The following is a 27,854-nucleotide window of genomic DNA, read 5'->3' on the forward strand; positions in this document are numbered from 1 at the left end:
TTCACAAACCTCCTGTAATACCCAGTCAAGCCAAGGAATGCCCTGACTTGAGTCTGGGTTTTTGGAGCTACCCAGTCCAGAATAGTCTGGATCTTGGGTTGGAGTGGCTGAACTTGGCCTCCACCTACAAGGTGGCCCAAGTAAACCACAGTTCCCTGCCCTATCTGGCATTTGGATGCCTTGATAGAGAGGCCTGCAGATTGCAGAGCCTTCAAAACCTTCCTCAGGTGGACCAGGTGATCCTGCCAGGTGGAGCTAAAGACAGCAATATCATCAAGATAAGCTGTGCTAAAGGACTCCAAGCCAGCAAGGACTTGATTCACCAACCTTTGGAAGGTGGCAGGGGCATTCTTTAAACCAAAGGGCATAACAGTAAACTGATAATGCCCATCAGGTGTGGAGAATGCTGTCTTTTCTTTTGCTCCAGGTGCCATTTTTATTTGCCAGTACCCTGCTGTCAAGTCAAAGGTACTTAGAAATTTGGCAGCACCTAATTTATCAATGAGCTCATCAGCTCTTGGAATTGGATGGGCATCTGTCTTGGTGACAGAATTGAGCCCTCTGTAGTCCACACAAAACCTCATCTCTTTCTTTCCATCTTTGGTGTGAGGTTTGGGGACTAAGACCACTGGGCTAGCCCAGGGGCTGTCAGAGCGCTCAATTACTCCCAATTCCAGCATCTTGTGGACTTCCACCTTGATGCTTTCCTTAACATGGTCAGACTGTCTAAAGATTTTGTTCTTGACAGGCATGCTGTCTCCTGTGTCCACATCATGGGTACACAGGTGTGTCTGACCAGGGGTTAAGGAGAAGAGTTCAGGGAACTGTTGTAGGACTCTCCTACAATCAGCTTGCTGTTGGCCAGAGAGGGTGTCTGAGTAGATCACTCCATCTACTGTGCCATCTTTTGGGTCTGATGACAGAAGATCAGGGAGAGGTTCACTCTCTGCCTCCTGATCCTCATCTGTTACCATCAACAGATTCACATCAGCCCTGTCATGGAAGAGCTTAAGGCGGTTCACATGGATCACCCTCTTGGGGCTCCTGCTTGTGCCCAGGTCCACCAGGTAGGTGACCTGACTCTTCCTTTCTAGTACTGGGTAAGGGCCACTCCATTTGTCCTGGAGTGCCCTGGGAGCCACAGGCTCCAGAACCCAGACTTTCTGCCCTGGTTGGAACTCAACCAGTGCAGCCTTTTGGTCATACCAAAACTTCTGGAGCTGTTGGCTGGCCTCAAGGTTTTTGGTTGCCTTTTCCATGTACTCTGCCATTCTAGAGCGAAGGCCAAGTACATAGTCCACTATGTCCTGTTTAGGCTCATGGAGAGGTCTCTCCCAGCCTTCTTTAACAAGGGCAAGTGGTCCCCTTACAGGATGACCAAACAGAAGTTCAAAGGGTGAGAACCCTACTCCCTTCTGTGGTACCTCCCTGTAAGCGAAAAGCAGACATGGCAGGAGGACATCCCATCTCCTTTTGAGTTTTTCTGGGAGCCCCATGATCATGCCCTTTAATGTCTTGTTGAATCTCTCAACTAAGCCATTAGTTTGTGGATGGTAAGGTGTAGTGAATTTATAAGTCACTCCACACTCATTCCACATATGTTTCAGGTATGCTGACATGAAGTTGGTACCTCTGTCAGACACCACCTCCTTAGGAAAACCCACTCTGGTAAAGATACCAATGAGGGCCTTGGCTACTGCAGGGGCAGTAGTCGACCTAAGGGGAATAGCTTCAGGATACCTGGTAGCATGATCCACTACTACCAGGATATACATATTTCCTGAGGCTGTGGGAGGTTCTAGTGGACCAACTATGTCCACACCCACTCTTTCAAAGGGAACCCCCACCACTGGAAGTGGAATGAGGGGGGCCTTTGGATGCCCACCTGTCTTACCACTGGCTTGACAGGTGGGGCAGGAGAGGCAAAACTCCTTAACCATGTTGGACATATTGGGCCAGTAGAAGTGGTTGACTAGCCTCTCCCACGTCTTGGTTTGTCCCAAATGTCCAGCAAGGGGAATGTCATGGGCCAATGTTAGGATGAACTCTCTGAACAGCTGAGGCACTACCACTCTCCTAGTGGCACCAGGTTTGGGGTCTCTGGCCTCAGTGTACAGGAGTCCATCTTCCCAATAGACCCTATGTGTTCCATTTTTCTTGCCCTTGGACTCTTCAGCAGCTTGCTGCCTAAGGCCTTCAAGAGAGGGACAGGTTTCTTGTCCCTTACACAGCTCCTCCCTTGAGGGTCCCCCTGGGCCTAAGAGCTCAACCTGATAAGGTTCAAGCTCCAAAGGCTCAGTTCCCTCAGAGGGCAGAACTCCTTCCTGAGAAGAGAGGTTCCCTTTCTTTTGCTGTGTTGCAGTTGGTTTCCCAACTGACTTTCCTGTTCTCTTGGTAGGCTGGGCCATTTTTCCAGACTCCAGCTCTACTTTTTCACCCTGTGCCTTGCACTGTGCTCTTGTTTTCACACACACCAGTTCAGGGATACCCAGCATGGCTGCATGGGTTTTTAGTTCTACCTCAGCCCACGCTGAGGACTCCAGGTCATTTCCAAGCAGACAGTCCACTGGGATATTTGAGGAGACCACCACCTGCTTCAGGCCATTGACCCCTCCCCATTCTAAAGTAACCATTGCCATGGGATGTACTTTTCTCTGATTGTCAGCGTTGGTGACTGTGTAAGTTTTTCCAGTCAGGTATTGGCCAGGGGAAACCAGTTTCTCTGTCACCATGGTGACACTGGCACCTGTATCCCTCAGGCCCTCTATTCTAGTCCCATTAATTAAGAGTTGCTGTATGTATTTTTGCATGTTAGGCGGCCAGACAGCTAGTGTGGCTAAATCCACCCCACCCTCAGAAACTAGAGTAGCTTCAGTGTGGACCCTGATTTGCTCTGGGCACACTGTTGATCCCACTTGGAGACTAGCCATACCAGTGTTACCTGGATGGGAGTTTGGAGTGGAACCTTTCTTGGGACAGGCCTTGTCTCCAGTTTGGTGTCCATGCTGTTTACAGCTATGACACCAGGCCTTTTTGGGATCAAAGTTTTTACCCTTGTACCCATTGTTTTGTGAAGAGGCTCTGGGCCCACCCTCCTGTGCAGGTTTTTGGGGGCCTGTAGAAGACTCTTTACTATTTTTAGTTTTGGTTGTCTCATCACCCTTCCCCTGGGGAGTCTTTGTGACCCCTTTCTTTTGGTCACCCCCTGTTGAAGTCTTGGACACCCTTGTCTTGACCCAATGGTCCGCCTTCTTTCCCAATTCTTGGGGAGAAATTGGTCCTAGGTCTACCAGATGCTGATGCAGTTTATCATTGAAACAATTACTTAACAGGTGTTCTTTCACAAATAAATTGTACAGCCCATCATAATTACTTACACCACTGCCTTGAATCCAACCATCTAGTGTTTTCACTGAGTAGTCAACAAAGTCAACCCAGGTCTGGCTCGAGGATTTTTGAGCCCCCCTGAACCTAATCCTGTACTCCTCAGTGGAGAATCCAAAGCCCTCAATCAGGGTACCCTTCATGAGGTCATAAGATTCTGCATCTTGTCCAGAGAGTGTGAGGAGTCTATCCCTACACTTTCCTGTGAACATTTCCCAAAGGAGAGCACCCCAGTGAGATCTGTTCACTTTTCTGGTTACACAAGCCCTCTCAAAAGCTGTGAACCATTTGGTGATGTCATCACCATCTTCATATTTAGTTACAATCCCTTTAGGGATTTTCAACATGTCAGGAGAATCTCTGACCCTATTTATATTGCTGCCACCATTGATGGGTCCTAGGCCCATCTCTTGTCTTTCCCTCTCTATGGCTAGGATCTGTCTTTCCAAAGCCAATCTTTTGGCCATCCTGGCTAACTGGATGTCCTCTTCACTGGGGCTATCCTCAGTGATTTCAGAGGTGTTGGTCTCTCCTGTGAGGGAACCAGCATCTCTGACTATTATTTTAGGAGTCAGGGTTTGAGGGACCCTGTCCTCCCTAGATAGGACTGGTAGGGGGGAATTTTCCTCCTGGTCACTATCCTCTTCCTCTGAGTTGCCACCCTCAGAGGGGTTGGCCTTTTCAAACTCTGCCAAAAGCTCCTGGAGCTGTATTTTGGTAGGTTTGGGGCCCATTGTTATTTTCTTTATTTTACAGAGTGACCTTAGCTCCCTCATCTTAAGATGGAGGTAAGGTGTGGTGTCGAGTTCCACCACAGTCACATCTGTGCTAGACATTTTGCTTCTAAAAGTTGGAATACTTTTTAAGAATCTACAACTGGTTCTAGAATCTAATTCAAACTTTTACAAACTTTTAAACTCTAAAAGAAATGCTAAACAGGATCTAACACAAGGCCCTAGCAGGTCTTTTAAGAATTTAGAAAGCTTTTCAAATTGCAAAAATCAATTTCTAATGACAATTTTGGAATTTGTCGTGTGATCAGGTATTGGCTGAGTAGTCCAGCAAATGCAAAGTCTTGTACCCCACCGCTGATCCACCAATGTAGGAAGTTGACTCTGTATGTGCTATTTCAAAGTAAGGAATAGCATGCACAGAGTCCAAGGGTTCCCCTTAGAGGTAAAATAGTGGTAAAAATAGATAATACTAATGCTCTATTTTGTGGTAGTGTGGTCGAGCAGTAGGCTTATCCAAGGAGTAGTGTTAAGCATTTGTTGTACATACACATAGACAATAAATGAGGTACACACACTCAGAGACAAATCCAGCCAATAGGTTTTTGTATAGAAAAATATCTTTTCTTAGTTTATTTTAAGAACCACAGGTTCAAATTTAACATGTAATATCTTGTTCGAAAGGTATTGCAGGTAAGTACTTTAGGAACTTCAAATCATAAAAATTGCATGTATACTTTTCAAGTTATTGACAAATAGCTGTTTTAAAAGTGGACACAGTGCAATTTTCACAGTTCCTGGGGGAGGTAAGTTTTTGTTAGTTTTACCAGGTAAGTAAGACACTTACAGGGCTTAGTTCTTGGTCCAAGGTAGCCCACCGTTGGGGGTTCAGAGCAACCCCAAAGTCACCACACCAGCAGCTCAGGGCCGGTCAGGTGCAGAGTTCAAAGTGGAGCCCAAAACACATAGGCTAGAATGGAGAGAAGGGGGTGCCCCGGTTCCGGTCTGCTTGCAGGTAAGTACCCGCGTCTTCGGAGGGCAGACCAGGGGGGTTTTGTAGGGCACCGGGGGGGACACAGGTCCACACAGAAATTTCACCCTCAGCGGCGCGGGGGCGGCCGGGTGCAGTGTAGAAACAAGCGTCGGGTTCGCAATGTTAGTCTATGAGAGATCTCGGGATCTCTTCAGCGCTGCAGGCAGGCAAGGGGGGGATTCCTCGGGGAAACCTCCACTTGGGCAAGGGAGAGGGACTCCTGGGGGTCGCTTCTCCAGTGAAAGTCCGGTCCTTCAGGTCCTGGGGGCTGCGGGTGCAGGGTCTCTCCCAGGCGTCGGGACTTTAGGTTCAAAGAGTCGCGGTCAGGGGAAGCCTCGGGATTCCCTCTGCAGGCGGCGCTGTGGGGGCTCAGGGGGGACAGGTTTTGGTACTCACAGTATCAGAGTAGTCCTGGGGTCCCTCCTGAGGCGTCGGATCTCCACCAGCCGAGTCGGGGTCGCCGGGTGCAGTGTTGCAAGTCTCACGCTTCTTGCGGGGAGCTTGCAGGGTTCTTTCAAGGCTGCTGGAAACAAAGTTGCAGCCTTTCTTGGAGCAGGTCCGCTGTCCTCGGGAGTTTCTTGTCTTTTCGAAGCAGGGGCAGTCCTCAGAGGATGTCGAGGTCGCTGGTCCCTTTGGAAGGCGTCGCTGGAGCAGGATCTTTGGAAGGCAGGAGACAGGCCGGTGAGTTTCTGGAGCCAAGGCAGTTGTCGTCTTCTGGTCTTCCTCTGCAGGGGTTTTCAGCTAGGCAGTCCTTCTTCTTGTAGTTGCAGGAATCTAATTTTCTAGGGTTCAGGGTAGCCCTTAAATACTAAATTTAAGGGCGTGTTTAGGTCTGGGGGGTTAGTAGCCAATGGCTACTAGCCCTGAGGGTGGGTACACCCTCTTTGTGCCTCCTCCCAAGGGGAGGGGGTCACAGTCCTAACCCTATTGGGGGAATCCTCCATCTGCAAGATGGAGGATTTCTAAAAGTTGGAGTCACTTCAGCTCAGGACACCTTAGGGGCTGTCCTGACTGGCCAGTGACTCCTCCTTGTTGCTTTCTTTGTTCCCTCGAGCCTTGCCGCCAAAAGTGGGGGCCGTGGCCGGAGGGGGCGGGCAACTCCACTAAGCTGCAGTGCCCTGCTGGGCTGTGACAAAGGGGTGAGCCTTTGAGGCTCACCGCCAGGTGTTACAGCTCCTGCCTGGGGGAGGTGTTAGCATCTCCACCCAGTGCAGGCTTTGTTACTGGCCTCAGAGTGACAAAGGCACTCTCCCCATGGGGCCAGCAACATGTCTCTGGTGTGGCAGGCTGCTGGAACTAGTCAGCCTACACAGACAGTCGGTTAAGTTTCAGGGGGCACCTCTAAGGTGCCCTCTGGGGTGTGTTTTGCAATAAAATGTACACTGGCATCAGTGTGCATTTATTGTGCTGAGAAGTTTGATACCAAACTTCCCAGTTTTCAGTGTAGCCATTATGGTGCTGTGGAGTTCGTGTAAAACAGACTCCCAGACCATATACTCTTATGGCTACCCTGCACTTACAATGTCTAAGGTTTTGTTTAGACACTGTAGGGGTACCATGCTCATGCATTGGTACCCTCACCTATGGTATAGTGCACCCTGCCTTAGGGCTGTAAGGCCTGCTAGAGGGGTGTCTTACCTATACTGCATAGGCAGTGAGAGGCTGGCATGGCACCCTGAGGGGAGTGCCATGTCGACTTACTCGTTTTGTCCTCACTAGCACACACAAGCTGGCAAGCAGTGTGTCTGTGCTGAGTGAGAGGTCTCCAGGGTGGCATAAGGCATGCTGCAGCCCTTAGAGACCTTCCTTGGCATCAGGGCCCTTGGTACTAGAAGTACCAGTTACAAGGGACTTATCTGGATGCCAGGGTCTGCCAATTGTGGATACAAAAGTACAGGTTAGGGAAAGAACACTGGTGCTGGGGCCAGGTTAGCAGGCCTCAGCACACTTTCAATTGTAAACATAGCATCAGCAAAGGCAAAAAGTCAGGGGGCAACCATGCCAAGGAGGCATTTCCTTACAATTTTGCACTACTGTACTCCACTACTTTAATCAAACTATACTGGATACTCGGTGATAAGCCAGAAATATTCAGGATCCCAGTGAGAAGTAGTGGAACAAATCAAACTAGGTTCAAGAAAATGTCACACTAAACTTAGCTGGGAATAAAACGGTAGTCGCAGTCTACGAATAATGCACTTTCAAAACTGTGAAGAAACTCAGAGCAAAGAGAACGGTAATGTGACCAATGGGAACGTGTCACATTATGGTCATAATGTGGTAAACTAATATTCTAATTAAAATGAAATTCCAAACCCCATGCTAGAAGCATAAGGTGTTTTCTTTTAAGGAGGCTCCACAAATGAGGTGAAATATAATACATAAGCACACATTCAATGCTGGACATGAAGGATCTAGCTCACTGACCATTTGAGTAGGTATCATGCAAAGAAGAAAGGAAAATATTACTTTATCTGTAGGCATTAGTTTGTGGCATGTGGTGCTGTAGATTCACATACTGTGCATACTCTGGTCATCTAGTGTTGGGCACGGATGAGTTCAACTTGTTTTTCTTCAAAGATGTCTTTAAAGTCGAGACTTCTTCTATGACTCTTAAACTGCATAGGCACCGACTCCATGGTCAGATTGTTTCCTTTCGCGGTCTGGGTCAAACATGCTTTGCCGGGGCTCAGAGTCAATGCAAAGTGGTGCTCTTAAGTCTTACGTTCCCAGCTGCTTCAGACAATCCTTCTCCACTTCGGGTTTTCACTGCCTCTATCATGGCCCCTCCATCGGATCAGCGTCTTTGGCTCATCAATGCCCTGCTCGGCAGGTTAGGATGAAGACGTGTATGAAAATGCACTATGATGACCATGCAAGGAAAAAGGTATGAGAGAAGTAAAGTTAATGAAAAAAGAAATCTACAATAACTGAAGACCTCAGGGAAGAAGGGTGGGTGCATGTGAATCTACAGCACTGCATTCCATGAACATATAATTAAAGGGTGGGTAACATTTTTTGTTCAAGGCATGTCTAACTGTAGATACACATGCTCAGCAGGGACTGTAAAGCACCCCCTCCCCCCCAGAGTTGTGGCTAGCCAGAGGATGTTGCAGAAGATTGAAAAAGTGTACGTAATGCAACTCAGCCCACTTGAGCTTGTCACCTAGCTAGGACATCCACATTGTAGCGTTTGGTAAACTTGTGTAGTGGGATCCAGGTAGCTACCCTACAGATATCAGATGTTGGCATATTACCCAGAAAGGCCATCAAGGGTTGTTTCTTACAGGTAGAATGTAGTCTTGGTGATTAGCCAGTGAGCTACCCCTCCTATTGAAACGGCACTGGCTTTGTGAGGTTTATTGTGACAAATAATTGAGTTTTATGAAATTATTTTGTCCTATCAATGAAATCCATGAGGGCCTTCTATGCCTAGTGTGTGAAGAGATCACATTGGGTAGCAACTTTGGATTCCAGAGGTTGTGGAGAAAGCTGTCTGTATTGAGACGGGCAGAATCTTGGGTGGCTGGCTTGGCACTGAGGGTGGAGTCAGAGTTAGCACAGAAGCCTTAGATCAGTGCCTGCCATGGCTGAGGGGCATTAGCAGTCTGTAAGGCTGCATCCTTGACTGTGGGCTCGACACCTGGACCCAATGGAGCAGGAAGTGACTTGGTAGGGAAAACTAGTACTTACTGTTTTTGTCCTCTTATTCATCATTGACGTCTTCCTGAAGCAATTGAGGTATGATCATGCCAGTGCTGTTACATGGCGTGCTGAGCAAGTTGATGATCGAGTAGTTCCAGATAGACTTGTTGAAGCAGAAGGCGAGGCAGGTGGAACAAAAGGACTTGTTATGCTCCTGTGACTGACATAGGTTACAAACTGCATGTTGATCTGCCCATGGGTAACTCTGAATGGCCCTGTGCACAATAGCAAAAAGGCGTTTTTATCATCATTATCGGGCTCACAGTCTCAAGCGTGGATGAGATGGAAAGGGCCATGATGTGGCATTGACTCAGGGCCCTGGCAAAGCAATCTGACTATGGAGTAGATGCCCACGAGTATTACCAGTCATAAGAGGAGTCACTATACCTCCAGAATCAAAAGGGCGTCTTGGAAGAAAAACAAGTTGCACATGTCCAAGCCCAACACTAGATGGCAGATGTATGCAGAGCACGTATATCTACAGCTACACATGCCACAAACAAGTGTTTCCAAGTTTCATATCAACAGTAAGACTAGAGCCAAATGGATCTTTTTTTTAACATGGAAAGAAGAACTATATAGTATAAGTGGAACACAACCCTGTGAGCTGCATTCTTTGAGGAGATACTTCCAAGTGAAAATATCTTCAGCGAATCAACTAATATTTGGACGTAAGCAAATGGACATTTACATTTAGGGCCCTATTGTTTTTTTTAATACGGACATTCAACTAAAGTAGGTCTGAGTGATTGGTCGACAGGCTACCTTATTAAGAACAGAACAAATATGGTTGTTGAGAGCATCCTCAACAATTTGAATATATGGTGTAATTAAAAAAAGACCAGTTATTATCCTTGCTAAAACAACAACTAATTTTATTATTGTCCGCACTTCTTCATTTTCACTGTCAATTCTGCATTTAAAGTCTGCTGCAATGCAGACTCCACTCCAATGCATAGCTAAGCAGCTTTGGAACACTCAAAGTTCAGGCTGCATCACGTACCTGAAATGTTCCAGGGAAAAGGAAAAAAAGATATTTTCACGCTGTAACATGAAGGATTTCTTTTTTTTTTTTTTAAAGAAACTGGAAGTTCGATCCCTTTAGTTCCATCAGCCTAATGAAGTGGGGTCTGTCTCTTAAAATTGTATAACCTATAACCACGTTTCTACTTGATATCTGGACAAAGATTGAAAATAGTCCAGTGTGAGGGCTGGAAGAAGCTGTTCTGCTTTCACTATTCAGCTTAATCTCTACTCCTGCAAGAGGAAAGTTGCTTGTGAATGAACCAAACGGTTACAGGATTCCAGCTTTGCAGACCACTGGTCATCTAGGCAAAAATGAAACTGAGGAATCAAAAAGGTAAATGGAAAGAGGGATAAGAGTTCCATCACTCAGCTAGAATTTTAGGGAACTCTACTGGAAGTCAACAATAGCAGAGATGGAATGAAGAGGCAATGCCCCCCCACAACCTTTCGCCAGTTCCTTACCTTGTACCACACTTTAAAGACATGTGCAGATTTATTTAAAGAGTAAAAACATACAAATACATAATATTTGTGTAATGTAACTTTTCATTTGGAAGAAAGCATTCAGCGGATAATCCATGGGTGAAAAAAGGGGTGCTCACCTTCAGTTTTTCCTTCTACCCAGCTATTAATTTGTCCTCTGGCGGCTTCGTATTCCTGTTGGAAGTCAACTTGCTCTAACTCCGAAAGGTAGAATTTATTGCAAGAATCCAGGAAGCCCTGAAAGAGGTCAGAGTGAGGGTGTTACAAAGACATCAGTCAAAAGTTCAGTTTAGGTGTGAGCTATAGTAGCCTCTGTCAGAAACATCAACATTGAGGTAAGTGCAGAAATGATCAAAAATGCTATTTTCCGATTACAGCAGCCTGCAGAGTGGACAGAAGGTACCAGACAGGGTGGTCAGCAAGGTGACTTGAAGAGGTTTTAAGGTGGAAAGTGTGGATGCTTCATTTCAAGGGCAACGGCACGTGCAGGTAGTGAGGTAAAACACTGAGAAAGCAATACTAAAATCAGAGGGGACAAGCAGCAAAAGATCCAAGTGACAACTATCAGGAGGTGGAAGGGCAGTCATGAGAGATTTGGTGGAGATTTGAGTGAAAATACACTAGTGTGTGAGTGAAGAGAGGAAACAGCTAAAAGACACATGGCACAGTAAGTCTGAAGAGCAGGGCTAGACCTACAAATGTGGCACAGGTATGACTGCACTGTCACCGGTAAGTAAGGGCATTGCACAATTTGCGACCTGCAATGTGGTACACAACTAATAGCTTGTATGGAAACCCAGTGAAAGAATGGTTGCTGTTATTGGACAAAAAATGATCCTCCTGTTTAACTATCCCTACATGTAAATTCAATGCCAAGGTCGCAGCTGTTAAGCGTGCCAACTACCAACTTCTGGAGAATGGAAATAGGGAGCCCTTGGCTACATGATCCATCCCCTTTCAAAGAGGGACATAAACAGACACCTCTAAATAGACTTAAGCAGGAGTTCAAGGAAAACATTGAGACAGTGTTTGGGAATCGTAATGAGAAAGGATAACAGTTCTCTGATAACAACTATTACAAAGTGACCTCTTTTTAGGTCTTCATCTAGTTTTTCATTTTTATTTTGTGAATCACCTGCTGATCATCTTGAACTCCAACACTGGGACACTGCTATACATTGCCCAGTGTAGGTGATCTGAATATGCCGAAAGTGACTTCAAAGAAGACTGCCACAATTAACTTTCCCATAAAGCATAGTATATGTGTAGAATTACACCCATGGCATGGAAAGTTAAGTGAGACTTGTGGACTGCCACACCTATTGTACCATCCACTACAGTGGCAGCGAATACACGGCTTCAGTCTTACTCTGTGTCACGTGACAGCAGCAGCTTAAGTTCTACTGCCCATATCAGTCAAAATTTCCCTTTTGACAGGTTGGAAAACTTGATTTGAAATATTAAATAAGCGGACCTTGCTGCCCACAAGGAAGGGTGTAAAATATTTATGAGTAGAACATGTGTGCCATTAAAAATGGCACATTCTCCCAGTGATTAGAAAGTGACATTGTCATTGTGTCAGAACTAGGTGTGAACGATGTGAAACAATGGACGGGAAGTGGGAATGTATTTCTTCTCACTGGTAGGAAGACCAGCTGGAGTGGGCCCAGGAACTTAATTAACTTTGAAGGGGCCTGCCCTGTCGAAAGCAAATGCTAGGTGTAGGAAGTTGGCTCTGTATGTGCTATTTCAAAGTAAGGAATAGCATGCACAGAGTCCAAGGGTTCCCCTTAGAGGTAAAATAGTGGTAAAAATAGATAATACTAATGCTCTATTTTGTGGTAGTGTGGTCGAGCAGTAGGCTTATCCAAGGAGTAGTGTTAAGCATTTGTTGTACATACACATAGACAATAGATGAGGTACACACACTCAGAGACAAATCCAGCCAATAGGTTTTGTTATAGAAAAATATCTTTTCTTAGTTTATTTTAAGAACCACAGGTTCAAATTTAACATGTAATATCTTGTTTGAAAGGTATTGCAGGTAAGTACATTAGGAACTTTGAATCATTTCAATTGCATGTATACTTTTCAAGTTATTCACAAATAGCTATTTTAAAAGTGGACACAGTGCAATTTTCACAGTTCCTGGGGGAGGTAAGTTTTTGTTAGTTTTACCAGGTAAGTAAGACACTCACAGGGTTCAGTTCTTGGTCCAAGGTAGCCCACCGTTGGGGGTTCAGAGCAACCCCAAAGTTACCACACCAGCAGCTCAGGGCCGGTCAGGTGCAGAGTTCAAAGTGGTGCCCAAAACGCATAGGCTATAATGGAGAGAAGGGGGTGCCCCGGTTCCGGTCTGCTTGCAGGTAAGTACCCGCGTCTTCGGAGGGCAGACCAGGGGGGTTTTGTAGGGCACCGGGGGGGGGACACAAGCCCACACAGAAATTTCACGCTCAGCGGCGCGGGGGCGGCCGGGTGCAGTGTTAGAACAAGCGTCGGGTTCGCAATGTAAGTCAATGAGAGATCACGGGATCTCTTCAGCGCTGCAGGCAGGCAAGGGGGGGCTTCCTCGGGGAAACCTCCACTTGGGCAAGGGAGAGGGACTCCTGGGGGTCACTTCTGCAGTGAAAGTCCGGTCCTTCAGGTCCTGGGGGCTGCGGGTGCAGGGTCTTTTCCAGGCGTCGGGACTTAGGTTTCAGAGAGTCGCGGTCAGGGGAAGCCTCGGGATTCCCTCTGCAGGCGGCGCTGTGGGGGCTCAGGGGGGACAGGTTTTGGTACTCACAGTCGTAGAGTAGTCCGGGGGTCCTCCCTGAGGTGTTGGTTCTCCACCAGCCGAGTCGGGGTCGTCGGGTGCAGTGTTGCAAGTCTCACGCTTCTTGCGGGGAGTTGCAGGGTTCTTTAAAGCTGCTTCTTGAAACAAAGTTGCAGTCTTTTTGGAGCAGGTCCGCTGTCCTCGGGAGTTTCTTGTCGTCGTCGAAGCAGGGCAGTCCTCAGAGGATTCAGAGGTCGCTGGTCCCTTTGGAAGGCGTCGCTGTAGCAAAAGAGTCGCGGTCAGGGGAAGCCTCGGGATTCCCTCTGCAGGCGGCGCTGTGGGGGCTCAGGGGGGACAGGTTTTGGTACTCACAGTATCAGAGTAGTCCTGGGGTCCCTCCTGAGGCGTCGGATCTCCACCAGCCGAGTCGGGGTCGCCGGGTGCAGTGTTGCAAGTCTCACGCTTCTTGCGGGGAGCTTGCAGGGTTCTTTCAAGGCTGCTGGAAACAAAGTTGCAGCCTTTCTTGGAGCAGGTCCGCTGTCCTCGGGAGTTTCTTGTCTTTTCGAAGCAGGGGCAGTCCTCAGAGGATGTCGAGGCCGCTGGTCCCTTTGGAAGGCGTCGCTGGAGCAGGATCTTTGGAAGGCAGGAGACAGGCCGGTGAGTTTCTGGAGCCAAGGCAGTTGTGGTCTTCTGGTCTTCCTCTGCAGGGGTTTTCAGCTGGGCAGTCCTTCTTCTTGTTGTTGCAGGAATCTAATTTTCTAGGGTTCAGGGTAGCCCTTAAATACTAAATTTAAGGGCGTGTTTAGGTCTGGGGGGTTAGTAGCCAATGGCTACTAGCCCTGAGGGTGGGTACACCCTCTTTGTGCCTCCTCCCAAGGGGAGGGGGTCACAATCCTAACCCTATTGGGGGAATCCTCCATCTGCAAGATGGAGGATTTCTAAAAGTTAGAGTCACCTCAGCTCAGGACACCTTAGGGGCTGTCCTGACTGGCCAGTGACTCCTCCTTGTTATTCTCATTATTTTCTCCGGCCTTGCCGCCAAAAGTGGGGGCCGGGGCCGGAGGGGGCGGGCAACTCCACTAGCTGGAGAGTCCTGCGGTGCTGTGACAAAGGGGTGAGCCTTTGAGGCTCACCGCCAGGTGTTACAGCTCCTGCCTGGGGGAGGTGTTAGCATCTCCACCCAGTGCAGGCTTTGTTACTGGCCTCAGAGTGACAAAGGCACTCTCCCCATGGGGCCAGCAACATGTCTCTAGTGTGGCAGGCTGCTGGAACTAGTCAGCCTACACAGACAGTCGGTTAAGTTTCAGGGGGCACCTCTAAGGTGCCCTCTGGGGTGTATTTTGCAATAAAATGTACACTGGCATCAGTGTGCATTTATTGTGCTGAGAAGTTTGATACCAAACTTCCCAGTTTTCAGTGTAGCCATTATGGTGCTGTGGAGTTCGTGTTTGACAAACTCCCACACCATATACTCTTATGGCTACCCTGCACTTACAATGTCTAAGGTTTTGTTTAGACACTGTAGGGGTACCATGCTCATGCACTGGTACCCTCACCTATGGTATAGTGCACCCTGCCTTAGGGCTGTAAGGCCTGCTAGAGGGGTGACTGACCTATACTTGCATAGGCAGTGAGAGGCTGGCATGGCACCCTGAGGGGAGTGCCATGTCGACTTACTCGTTTTGTTCTCACTAGCACATACAAGCTGGTAAGCAGTGTGTCTGTGCTGAGTGAGAGGTCTCCAGGGTGGCATAAGACATGCTGCAGCCCTTAGAGACCTTCCTTGGCATCAGGGCCCTTGGTACTAGAAGTACCAGTTACAAGGGACTTATCTGGATGCCAGGGTCTGCCAATTGTGGATACAAAAGTACAGGTTAGGGAAAGAACACTGGTGCTGGGGCCTGGTTAGCAGGCCTCAGCACACTTTCAATTGTAAACATAGCATCAGCAAAGGCAAAAAGTCAGGGGGCAACCATGCCAAGGAGGCATTTCCTTACACAACCCCCCCCCCAAACGAAAGAGGATGAGACTAACCTTTCCCAAGAGAGTCTTCATTTTCTAAGTGGAAGAACCTGGAAAGGCCATCTGCATTGGCATGGGCAGTCCCAGGTCTGTGTTCCACTATAAAGTCCATTCCCTGTAGGGAGATGGACCACCTCAACAGTTTAGGATTTTCACCTTTCATTTGCATCAGCCATTTGAGAGGTCTGTGGTCAGTTTGAACTAGGAAGTGAGTCCCAAAGAGGTATGGTCTCAGCTTCTTCAGGGACCAAACCACAGCAAAGGCCTCCCTCTCAATGGCACTCCAACGCTGCTCCCTGGGGAGTAACCTCCTGCTAATGAAAGCAACAGGCTGGTCAAGGCCATCATCATTTATTTGGGACAAAACTGCCCCTATCCCATGTTCAGAGGCATCTGTCTGCACAATGAACTGCTTAGAATAATCTGGAGCTTTTAGAACTGGTGCTGAGCACATTGCTTGTTTCAGGGTGTCAAAGGCCTGTTGGCATTCCACAGTCCAGTTCACTTTCTTGGGCATTTTCTTGGAGGTGAGTTCAGTGAGGGCTGTCACAATGGATCCATATCCCTTCACAAACCTCCTGTAATACCCAGTCAAGCCAAGGAATGCCCTGACTTGAGTCTGGGTTTTTGGAGCTACCCAGTCCAGAATAGTCTGGATCTTGGGTTGGAGTGGCTGAACTTGGCCTCCACCTACAAGGTGGCCCAAGTAAACCACAGTTCCCTGCCCTATCTGGCATTTGGATGCCTTGATAGAGAGGCCTGCAGATTGCAGAGCCTTCAAAACCTTCTTCAGGTGGACCAGGTGATCCTGCCAGGTGGAGCTAAAGACAGCAATATCATCAAGATAAGCTGTGCTAAAGGACTCCAAGCCAGCAAGGACTTGATTCACCAACCTTTGGAAGGTGGCAGGGGCATTCTTTAAACCAAAGGGCATAACAGTAAACTGATAATGCCCATCAGGTGTGGAGAATGCTGTTTTCTCTTTTGCTCCAGGTGCCATTTTTATTTGCCAGTACCCTGCTGTCAAGTCAAAGGTACTTAAGAATTTGGCAGCACCTAATTTGTCTATGAGCTCATCAGCTCTAGGAATTGGATGGGCGTCTGTCTTGGTGACAGAGTTGAGCCCTCTGTAGTCCACACAAAACCTCATCTCCTTCTATCCATCTTTGGTGTGAGGTTTGGGGACTAAGACCACTGGGCTAGCCCAGGGGCTGTCAGAGCGCTCAATTACTCCCAATTCCAGCATCTTGTGGACTTCCACCTTGATGCTTTCCTTAACATGGTCAGACTGTCTGAAAATTTTGTTTTTGACAGGCATGCTGTCTCCTGTGTCCACATCATGGGTACACAGGTGTGTCTGACCAGGGGTTAGGGAGAAGAGTTCAGGAAACTGTTGTAGGACTCTCCTACAATCAGCTTGCTGTTGGCCAGAGAGGGTGTCTGAGTAGATCACTCCATCTACTGAGCCATCTTTTGGGTCTGATGACAGAAGATCAGGGAGAGGTTCACTCTCTGCCTCCTGATCCTCATCTGTTACCATCAACAGATTTACATCAGCCCTGTCATGGAAGAGCTTAAGGCGGTTCACATGGATCACCCTCTTGGGGCTCCTGCTTGTGCCCAGGTCCACCAGGTAGGTGACCTGACTCTTCCTTTCTAGCACTGGGTAAGGGCCACTCCATTTGTCCTGAAGTGCCCTGGGAGCCACAGGCTCCAGAACCCAGACTTTCTGCCCTGGTTGGAACTCAACCATTGCAGCCTTTTGGTCATACCAAAACTTCTGGAGCTGTTGGCTGGCCTCAAGGTTTTTGCTTGCCTTTTCCATGTACTCTGCCATTCTAGAGCGAAGGCCAAGTACATAGTCCACTATGTCCTGTTTAGGCTCATGAAGAGGTCTCTCCCAGCCTTCTTTAACAAGAGCAAGTGGTCCCCTTACAGGGTGACCAAACAGAAGTTCAAAGGGTGAGAACCCTACTCCCTTCTGTGGCACCTCTCTGTAAGCGAAAAGCAGACATGGCAAGAGGACATCCCATCTCCTTTTGAGCTTTTCTGGGAGCCCCATGATCATGCCTTTTAATGTCTTGTTGAATCTCTCAACTAAGCCATTAGTTTGTGGATGGTATGGTGTAGTGAATTTGTAAGTCACCCCACACTCATTCCACATGTGTTTAGGTATGCTGACATGAAGTTGGTACCTCTGTCAGACACCACCTCCTTAGGGAAACCCACTCTGGTAAAGATACCAATAAGGGCCTTGGCTACTGCAGGGGCAGTAGTTGACCTAAGGGGAATAGCTTCAGGATACCTAGTAGCATGATCCACTACTACTAGGATATACATATTTCCTGAGGCTGTGGGAGGTTCTAGTGGACCAACTATGTCCACACCCACTCTTTCAAAGGGGATCCCCACCACTGGAAGTGGAATGAGGGGGGCCTTTGGATGCCCACCTGTCTTACCACTGGCTTGACAGGTGGGGCAGGAGAGGCAAAACTCCTTAACCTTGTGGGACATATTGGGCCAGTAGAAGTGGTTGACTAACCTCTCCCACGTCTTGGTTTGTCCCAAATGCCCAGCAAGGGGAATATCATGGGCTAAGGTCAGAATAAACTCTCTGAACGACTGAGGCACTACCACTCTCCTAGTGGCACCAGGTTTGGGGTCTCTGGCCTCAGTGTACAGGAGTCCATCTTCCCAATAGACCCTATGTGTTCCATTTTTCTTGCCCTTGGACTCTTCAGCAGCTTGCTGCCTAAGGCCTTCAAGAGAGGGACAGGTTTCTTGTCCCTTACACAGCTCCTCCCTTGAGGGTCCCCCTGGGCCTAAGAGCTCAGCCTGATAAGGTTCAAGCTCCAAAGGCTCAGTTCCCTCAGAGGGCAGAACTTCTTCCTGAGAAGAGAGGTTCTCTTTTTCTGACTGTGTTGCAGTTGGTTTCCCAACTGACTTTCCTTTTCTCTTGGTAGGCTGGGCCTTTCTTCCAGACTCCAGCTCTACTTTTTCACCCTGTGCCTTGCATTGTACTCTTGTTTTTACACACACCAGTTCAGGGATACCCAGCATGGCTGCATGGGTTTTTAGTTCTACCTCAGCCCATGCTGAGGACTCCAGGTCATTTCCAAGCAGACAGTCTACTGGGATGTTTGAGACCACCACCTGTTTCAGGCCATTGACCCCTCCCCATTCTAAAGTTACCATTGCCATGGGATGTGCTTTAGTCTGATTGTCAGCGTTGGTGACTGTATAGGTTTTTCCAGTCAGGTATTGGCCAGGGGAAACCAGTTTCTCTGTCACCATGGTGACACTGGCACCTGTATCCCTCAGGCCCTCTACACTTGCCCCATTAATAAAGAGCTGCTGCCTGTATTTTTGCATGTTAGGCGGCCAGGCAGATAGTGTGGCTAAATCCACCCCACCCTCAGAGACTAGAGTAGCTTCAGTGTGGACCCTGATTTGCTCTGGGCACACTGTTGATCCCACTTGGAGACTAGCCATTCCAGTGTTACCTGGATTGGAGTTTGGAGTGGAACTTTTCTTGGGACAGGCCTTGTCTCCAGTTTGGTGTCCAGACTGACTACAGTTTCGACACCAGGCCTTTTTGGGATCAAAGTTTTTACCCTTGTACCCAGGATTGTTTTGTGAAGAGGCTCTGGGCCCACCCTCCTGTGCAGGTTTTTGGGGGCCTGTAGAAGACTCTTTACTATTTTTATTTTTGGCTGTCTCATCACCCTTCCCCTGGGGAGGTTTTGTGACCCCTTTCTTTTGGTCACCCCCTGTGGAAGTTTTGGACACCCTAGTCTTGACCCAATGGTCCGCCTTCTTTCCCAATTCTTGGGGAGAAATTGGTCCTAGGTCTACCAGATGCTGATGCAGTTTATCATTGAAACAATTACTTAACAGGTGTTCTTTCACAAATAAATTGTACAGCCCATCATAATTACTTACACCACTGCCTTGAATCCAACCATCTAGTGTTTTTACTGAGTAGTCTACAAAGTCAACCCAGGTCTGGCTCGAGGATTTTTGAGCCCCCCTGAATCTAATCCTATACTCCTCAGTGGAGAATCCAAAGCCCTCAATCAGGGTACCCTTCATGAGGTCATAAGATTCTGCATCTTTTCCAGAGAGTGTGAGGAGTCTATCCCTACACTTTCCTGTGAACATTTCCCAAAGGAGAGCACCCCAGTGAGATCTGTTCACTTTTCTGGTTACACAAGCCCTCTCAAAAGCTGTGAACCATTTGGTGATGTCATCACCATCTTCATATTTAGTTACAATCCCTTTAGGGATTTTCAACATGTCAGGAGAATCTCTGACCCTATTTATGTTGCTGCCACCATTGATGGGTCCTAGGCCCATCTCTTGTCTTTCCCTTTCTATGGCTAGGATCTGTCTTTCCAAAGCCAATCTTTTGGCCATCCTGGCTAACTGGATGTCCTCTTCACTGGAGTTATCCTCAGTGATTTCAGAGTTGTTGGTCCCTCCTGTGAGGGAACCAGCATCTCTGAGTATTATTTGTGGAGTCAGGGCTTGAGAAGCCCTGTTCTCCCTAAGTAGGACTGGAGGGGGGGAATTTCCCTCCAAGTCACTATCTTCATCCTCTGTGTTGCCATCCTCAGAGGGGTTGGCCTTTTCAAACTCTGCTAAAAGCTCCTGGAGCTGTACTTTGGTAGGTTTGGGGCCCATTGCTATTTTCTTTAGTTTACAGAGTGACCTTAGCTCTCTCATCTGTAGATGGAGGTAAGGTGTGGTGTCGAGTTCCACCACATTCACATCTGTGCTAGACATTATGCTTCTAAAAGTTGGAATACTTTTTAAGAAACTAAACTGGTTCTAGAATCTAATTCAAACTTTTACCAAACTTTTAAACTCTAAAAGAAATGCTAACAGGGACTAACACAAGGCCCTAGCAGGACTTTTAAGAATTTAGAAAACTTTTCAAATTGCAAAAAATCAATCAATTTCTAATGACAATTTTGGAATTTGTCGTGTGATCAGGTATTGGCTGAGTAGTCCAGCAAATGCAAAGTCTTGTACCCCACCGCTGATCCACCAATGTAGGAAGTTGGCTCTGTATGTGCTATTTCAAAGTAAGGAATAGCATGCACAGAGTCCAAGGGTTCCCCTTAGAGGTAAAATAGTGGTAAAAAGAGATAATACTAATGCTCTATTTTGTGGTAGTGTGGTCGAGCAGTAGGCTTATCTAAGGAGTAGTGTTAAGCATTTGTTGTACATACACATAGACAATAAATGAGGTACACACACTCAGAGACAAATCCAGCCAATAGGTTTTGTATAGAAAAATATATTTTCTTAGTTTATTTTAAGAACCACAGGTTCAAATTTAACATGTAACATCTTGTTTGAAAGGTATTGCAGGTAAGTACATTAGGAACTTTGAATCATTTCAATTGCATGTATACTTTTCAAGTTATTCACAAATAGCTATTTCAAAAGTGGACACAGTGCAATTTTCACAGTTCCTGGGAGAGGTAAGTTTTTGTTAGTTTTACCAGGTAAGTAAGACACTTACAGGGTTCAGTTCTTGGTCCAAGGTAGCCCACCGTTGGGGGTTCAGAGCAACCCCAAAGTTACCACACCAGCAGCTCAGGGCCGGTCAGGTGCAGAGTTCAAAGTGGTGCCCAAAACGCATAGGCTTCAATGGAGAGAAGGGGGTGCCCCGGTTCCAGTCTGCCAGCAGGTAAGTACCCGTGTCTTCGGAGGGCAGACCAGGGGGGTTTTGTAGGGCACCGGGGGGGGACACAAGCCCACACAGAAATTTCACCCTCAGCGGCGCGGGGGCGGCCGGGTGCAGTGTTAGAACAAGCGTCGGGTTCGCAATGGAAGTCAATGAGAGATCAAGGGATCTCTTCAGCGCTGCAGGCAGGCAAGGGGGGGCTTCCTCGGGGAAACCTCCACTTGGGCAAGGGAGAGGGACTCCTGGGGGTCACGTCTGCAGTGAAAGTCCGGTCCTTCAGGTCCTGGGGGCTGCGGGTGCAGGGTCTTTTGCAGGCGTCGGGACTTAGGTTTCAGAGAGTCGCGGTCAGGGGAAGCCTCAGGATTCCCTCTGCAGGCGGCGCTGTGGGGGCTCAGGGGGGACAGGTTTTGGTACTCACAGTCGTAGAGTAGTCCGGGGGTCCTCCCTGAGGTGTTGGTTCTCCACCAGCTGAGTCGGGGTCGCCGGGTGCAGTGTTGCAAGTCTCACGCTTCTTGCGGGGAGATTGCAGGGTTCTTTGAAGCTGCTCCTTTGGATAAAGTTGCAGTCTTTTTGGAGCAGGTCCGCTGTCCTCTGGAGTTTCTTGTCGTCGTCGAAGTAGGGCAGTCCTGAGAGGATGCAGAGGTCGCTGGTCCCTTTGGAAGGCGTCGCTGGAGCAGAGTTCTTTGGAAGGCAGGAGACAGGCCGGTGAGTTTCTGGAGCCAAGGCAGTTGTTGTCTTCTGGTCTTCCTCTGCAGGGGTTTTCAGCTAGGCAGTCCTTCTTGTTGTTGCAGGAATCTAGTTTCTAGGTTCAGGGAGAGCCCTTAAATACTAAATTTAAGGGCGTGTTTAGGTCTGGGGGGTTAGTAGCCAATGGCTACTAGCCCTGAGGGTGAGTACACCCTCTTTGTGCCTCCTCCCAAGGGGAGGGGGTCACATCCCTAATCCTATTGGGGGAATCCTCCATCTGCAAGATGGAGGATTTCTAAAAGTTAGAGTCACCTCAGCTCAGGACACCTTAGGGGCTGTCCTGACTGGCCAGTGACTCCTCCTTGTTATTCTCATTATTTTCTCCGGCCTTGCCGCCAAAAGTGGGGGCCGGGGCCGGAGGGGGCGGGCAACTCCACTAGCTGGAGTGTCCTGCGGTGCTGTGACAAAGGGGTGAGCCTTTGAGGCTCACCGCCAGGTGTTACAGCTCCTGCCTGGGGGAGGTGTTAGCATCTCCACCCAGTGCAGGCTTTGTTACTGGCCTCAGAGTGACAAAGGCACTCTCCTCATGGGGCCAGCAACATGTCTCTAGTGTGGCAGGCTGCTGGAACCAGTCAGCCTACACAGATAGTTGGTTAAGTTTCAGGGGGCACCTCTAAGGTGCCCTCTGTGGTGCATTTTACAATACAATGTACACTGGCATCAGTGTGCATTTATTGTGCTGAGAAGTTTGATACCAAACTTCCCAGTTTTCAGTGTAGCCATTATGGTGCTGTGGAGTTCGTGTAAAACAGACTCCCAGACCATATACTCTTATGGCTACCCTGCACTTACAATGTCTAAGGTTTTGCTTAGACACTGTAGGGGCACAGTGCTCATGCACTGGTACCCTCACCTATGGTATAGTGCACCCTGCCTTAGGGCTGTAAGGCCTGCTAGAGGGGTGTCTTACCTATACTGCATAGGCAGTGAGAGGCTGGCATGGCACCCTGAGGGGAGTGCCATGTCGACTTACTCATTTTGTTCTCACTAGCACACACAAGCTGGTAAGCAGTGTGTCTGTGCTGAGTGAGGGGTCTCTAGGGTGGCATAATATATGCTGCCGCCCTTAGAGACCTTCCCTGGCATCAGGGCCCTTGGTACCAGAGGTACCAGTTACAAGGGACTTATCTGGATGCCAGGGTGTGCCAATTGTGGAATCAAAAGTACAGGTTAGGGAAAGAACACTGGTGCTGGGGCCTGGTTAGCAGGCCTCAGCACACTTTCAATTCAAAACATAGCATCAGCAAAGGCAAAAAGTCAGGGGGTAACCATGCCAAGGAGGCATTTCCTTACAGAGATGACGCGGTCCGAAAAGATAGCGTCAATTATGGTTTTGATGTCCCCTTCTAACTGAATACTTACTCTGTGCACCCTATTGGGTGCAGAGAGAATCATGCCCGCAGTCTCAACTTGTAAGAAGTCATCAGTTGCTTTCACACTCAAGATGCTCTTGAAGATCCTCTTCTCGTTCTTCAGTAAAGCCCTCTTCTTGAGTGGCATGTCGAATTGTGATTACTCCCACCTTTTTCTTTTTAAACTGGAGTTTTTGCTGGGGAAGTTGCTCTTCTTTTTTAACAAACTTCAGACGAGTACTGTGAGCCCTTTCTCATAACTGTGGCTCACCCAGAGTTGTGAAAGCAGTACAGATGCTTTAATTTTTTTCTTCACTATGTTCATTTCACATAGGGGGAAGCCAGCCCTATTGCTGCATGCACTACAACTTTACTTTGCTCCAAATTAACAATTTAGACTGTTGATGCAGATAGCAGTTGGTATTTTTAGTGACCGCATTTACCTGGGGCTTAAGAGACGAAGCTTTTAAAATAACTCGCAGGTAGTGCACTGGTTCCATAGGAGCATTCCTATTCCTTAACTGGAGGACATTGGAATGGGTAGTTGGTATAGTGGGAGCAGTCAAGGAGCAACATTTGGGATTTGTCTCCATTGACTCTCCACCAGTTATCTTGTATCCAACACTGCACTACTTCCACACAAAGTAGATGCACTGAGCAAGTTTAGCTACTGACCTGTGTGTGTGTGCGCAGAGCTTGCTTCTAGGGAGTCTGTCAATAAATCGATCCTTTTTAATTATAACAAGTTGTACACCTCTTTTTAGGACTGAAGAGGCAATCAAGCAGAGTCTTTTATAAGTGACAGTGCTTGCAAATGAGCAAATTGGTGCCTTCCTGCAATGGAGGTACTATTGAGAGTGGTAATGTGAACTCTGGAAGTTTCCCGAGATGCAGAAATCAAACAATGTAGGGCAACCTTGCCGAGCCTTTTGCCTGCCATACCCATCCACGGTGGCAGGAATAAAATCCCCCCCTACAAGGGACCATGAATAGAAGGGGGACCCCCTGGGAGATGAAAGGACCCTCTATGACCCAAGGGCTGGATGGTCTTCCACTTGGTCAAATTAGAGCAAGGCCAACTGACAATACTGGCCTTGGATACAACGTCAATTGGCTTACAAAGATCACTGAGAAAAGATGATTGCATCACGTAAACCATGACCTGGAGAACAAGATGAATAAAACAAAAATAATCAGATATGGATGAACAAAGTGGAAGTTTAACTTGATGCAGTGCGTGTAAAAAGGTCTACGTATAATTTCATGGGAGTGTGGCAAGAACGACAAGCGAAACAGAAAATGCAGCAGATGTAGTAAAGATCAAACTGATCTACTTTCAACACGCAGAAATGAAGCTACCTTTTGATTCTTAGAGGCTGGCTGCCGACTTGATTGTAACTCTATTAAATGCTACATTTTCCAGTGATACTATACATTGCATTATTTTTTTGGTGACCAGATGTCTACGATGCTGGGGGAAAAAAGCCTTTGTAAAGGTCTTGTATATATTTTCCATCTTCCAACTTTATGTTCTGTAAGGCAGCTGACTCCGGAGCTTGAACTGGATTGAATAACATACATTTTGGACTGATGCCTATTAGATGTTTTTTTATTTTATAAAGTGACATTTAGTTCTTTCAAATTACAGAAATCTTCTTTACGGACACAAAACTCCAGAAAAAATTGTTGATCAGTTCAGGATTGCCACTGTCTGGGATGACACGAAATCTCTTGCTATGCATTTGACCTGCACTACTGAGTGAACTGAGAAGACTATTTTGAAACCTGGGATTAGTACAATAGAGCAAGTTATTTAGCATTGTGTAATTGCCACTTCCACTTCTATAAATCACATGAACAAGATTACTATAATCAAGGTACACATTTATGTTTGGCTTTCTACTGCTTGACAGGAAAATGTGCAATGTCTTTAACATTGTTCCTGGACCACTGCACCACTACTAGGAACCTTCATGGGTGTTCATTTTTCTTAGTGTTCTAAACATGCGAAAGAGGCTCCTAACACCAGTGCACCTTTAAGACAACATACCTTCTCAGCGGACCCTCATCCGATTCAATGCCTTTCACTGGCTAAAGGAACTGGCATTGAAAAGGTTTCAGGATCATGGTGTGACTGAAAACAATGAAAGTTTTGAATGGTGGCTCAGATTTTCTTGGAAACAAAAACTGAGGGAAGACGGTTTACATTTGTGTATGTATTTAACAAACTTAAATATTTACATTTAGGTTGACCACCACCATTTACCTAACATCACTGAAAAGCTGAAAAGGATTGGGGTGTGCACGCAGTTTAATTTTAATCAATGTATCATCATCAAGTATGGTTACATCCTGTCTCCGGACCCCTCGCATCCTTCTTTAGTCATTTAAGTTCCTGCAGGGTGCCATTTGCATTAGTCTCAGCTGTGGCTGTATTTCCAACAATCACGCTTGTTAAAAAACACTATATGAGAAGTAGCGCAGGAGTGAGTGAGCAGGGGGTGTTAGGGAGCAATAAAAGGGATTGGGGTGTGGAATAGGAGGGTTGCATAAAATACAATATTTTGTAAAATGACCATTTTTAAGATCTTTAAAACGGAGGTGTGTGTGCTTATGTAAAAATCACGACTGAAATTCAACAAACGCAAATATATACAACTAATGGCCTATGTATCACTTCAGGTTTTACCTTTGGGGCTCACCGTTTGCGGTGTGTACCGATCACATGAACCTAGTGTTTGCTTTTACCCCTAAGTGAGCTTAATGTACAACACCCGGAGCAGCTTGCTGGTTGCTAGAACTAGCAAGGTCAAACTTCGGACTGAGTTCTTACCTGGTCCAAAGAATTAAGCAGCTGACTGCTTTTCACTTTTGTCGATTACCAAAGAAAATAATAATGCTGAATCTTATGAAGATGTGGTCCAGTCAGTTATTTTTAAAGGGATTAAGGAAGATTGATACAGTACTTGCATGACAGGGGATATAGATCTAAAAACAGTAAATTAATTGGTGTTGAATTGCTGGCCTGAAAAAACATGCTTGAGCGCATCCAGTCCTTTTGGCAAGTGATCATCAGTTAAACGTTGGAACTAAAACACTGAGAAATGCCATTATTAAAGTGTTGATTGATACATTTATGAAAGAGGGAATCCCAGAAATCCTCATCCATCACAATGCAGTGTGAACGAATTCTTATGTGAAATGTCTATTAGACATCTCTGGACAGCCTTCTACTCTCCAAAGGCAAATAATGAATGAATAAAAGCGCTTGTCAGCGCCATGTGTCAATGGCATTCCTGGTGACAGAATTCTCCCAAAAATGTTTTGGGTCTACAGTACCATCCATTATACTGCCACATGTATATTCCATTGTGTCTTCCTCTTGAAAACGGAAGCAGGAATCCAACTCACTTCAAGTGGGTTATCAAGCAAGCAGAGAGTAAATGCGAACCGACAGATCATCTGTAAGAGTAGTAGGTCATTAAAGGAAGTAAAAGGTGTATTGCAATCACTTGAAATGTGTGAAGGAAGTAAAATGGAAGGTTGGAGACTTCGCTGGTGTGAAAAGAACAGTATGCAATGGGGGGGGGGGGGGGGGGGAGAGGGGGGAGAGCCCTCAATCTTCTCAGAGCACATGCGAGTAGCAGAGTTATAAAGAAAAGGAGTGAAAGCGGACAGCAGTAAAGTGTGGGGTACAGACAGACTGTGAGAAACAGAAGTACTCTGGTAATCCAAGAGTATTTCACAGATGTTTTCCATTCACCAAGGAAATATTGCATAGCCTTTTGGGCTAAAAAAATACAAACAAAACTACACTATGCAATTTAGCCTTGCCTACTATATGGAAAGTATTGAGTGATCATCTCACTTCTTTCCCATCCTTGACCTCCCAAGGATATTACATTTCTTTTAGCACTGTACTGGTCATAGTTTCTCTCTAAGGAAGCCGTGTTTTGCATCCAATACCCCTGTAGCCTCCCTTTTGGCAGATTCACTTTTCATAGAAACTACTATTCGTTATTACCCACACAGGGGTATGAGGTTCTATTGATCATTGTTCCGCTGCCCTTCCCTGTGTGGTCCTTATGCCCCTTCTAATTCATTCCTCTAGTTGAACCTTCTTTGCCCTGCAGTTCTTAGAATCTAAGGGGCTCCCAAAAAGGCGGGTTGGGAGTTCTGATGGGTAAAAGAGCAGATCGACCTCTTCAGCGTTCATCACACTTAGAGGCAGGGGGATACCCTTTTGTGAGGTCAGGTTTGTCAGTTATGCCAGTTTATAGGAGGAGGGCTTTCATTTCTTTACCATTTTTATCAAAGTGTGTTTTCGGCCGTTCCCTTATATTAATTTGAGCTGTTGGATAATTTAGGGGTGTTAAAATGTCCAGCAAGGTAATAGAAGTCCCATGAGCACAGCAGTAGGAGGGGGAAGGACAATACACTGATGCTTGGGGTCCTAGAAAAAAAGTGTGTGTCAGCCTTAGAAGAACTAGCAGAGTTTGCGCAGATAGTGGCCATGCCAAAGATAGATTGTTCAATGTCTCAGAGCAGCTGGAGGGCAGATTGGAAAGGCGATAAGGTAGCAAGATTAAAGAGCGCTGACAAGTTGGCAGAAAATAGTGTGGGCTGAGATTTATTTAGTAGCGGGAGAGGTGGCTCCTTTCATGGAAGTTCTGGTGGTTCAGCCAGTTCCGATTCATGCAGTGCTACATGACCGAGCATTTTAACTTCCACTGTCATGCAGATGATGGGTGAGTCTGATGTAGTTTGAAGAAGCATCAGTTTGAAGACTGGCTGTGTGTAGGGAAGGCTACAGTGCCTTGTGCCGGCAACCAGGCAGATGCAATGTCAACAAAAATGGCGGTGCCCGTGAACAAGGAGGGCACTGTTATGCGTAGCAACAAGGAAAAGCGGCCAGTTTTGGAGG

General features: G+C 47.0%; 1 protein-coding gene across 4 annotated transcripts in view; it reads right to left on the reverse strand.

The window, feature by feature from the left end:
- Positions 1 to 27,854, reverse strand: part of LOC138268402 (serpin B6-like) — a 425,145-nt gene that overhangs the window by 302,880 nt on the left and 94,411 nt on the right. For all 4 annotated transcript variants that reach the window (XM_069218030.1, XM_069218013.1, XM_069218004.1 and 1 more), the window contains exon 4: positions 10,482 to 10,599. In XM_069218030.1, the coding sequence (XP_069074131.1) occupies positions 10,482 to 10,599 (118 nt within the window). The remainder of the gene's footprint in view (positions 1 to 10,481; positions 10,600 to 27,854) is intronic.

This window comes from Pleurodeles waltl, chromosome 2_1 (genome assembly GCF_031143425.1).
Source record: "Pleurodeles waltl isolate 20211129_DDA chromosome 2_1, aPleWal1.hap1.20221129, whole genome shotgun sequence".
NCBI classification, from domain to species: domain Eukaryota; kingdom Metazoa; phylum Chordata; class Amphibia; order Caudata; family Salamandridae; genus Pleurodeles; species Pleurodeles waltl.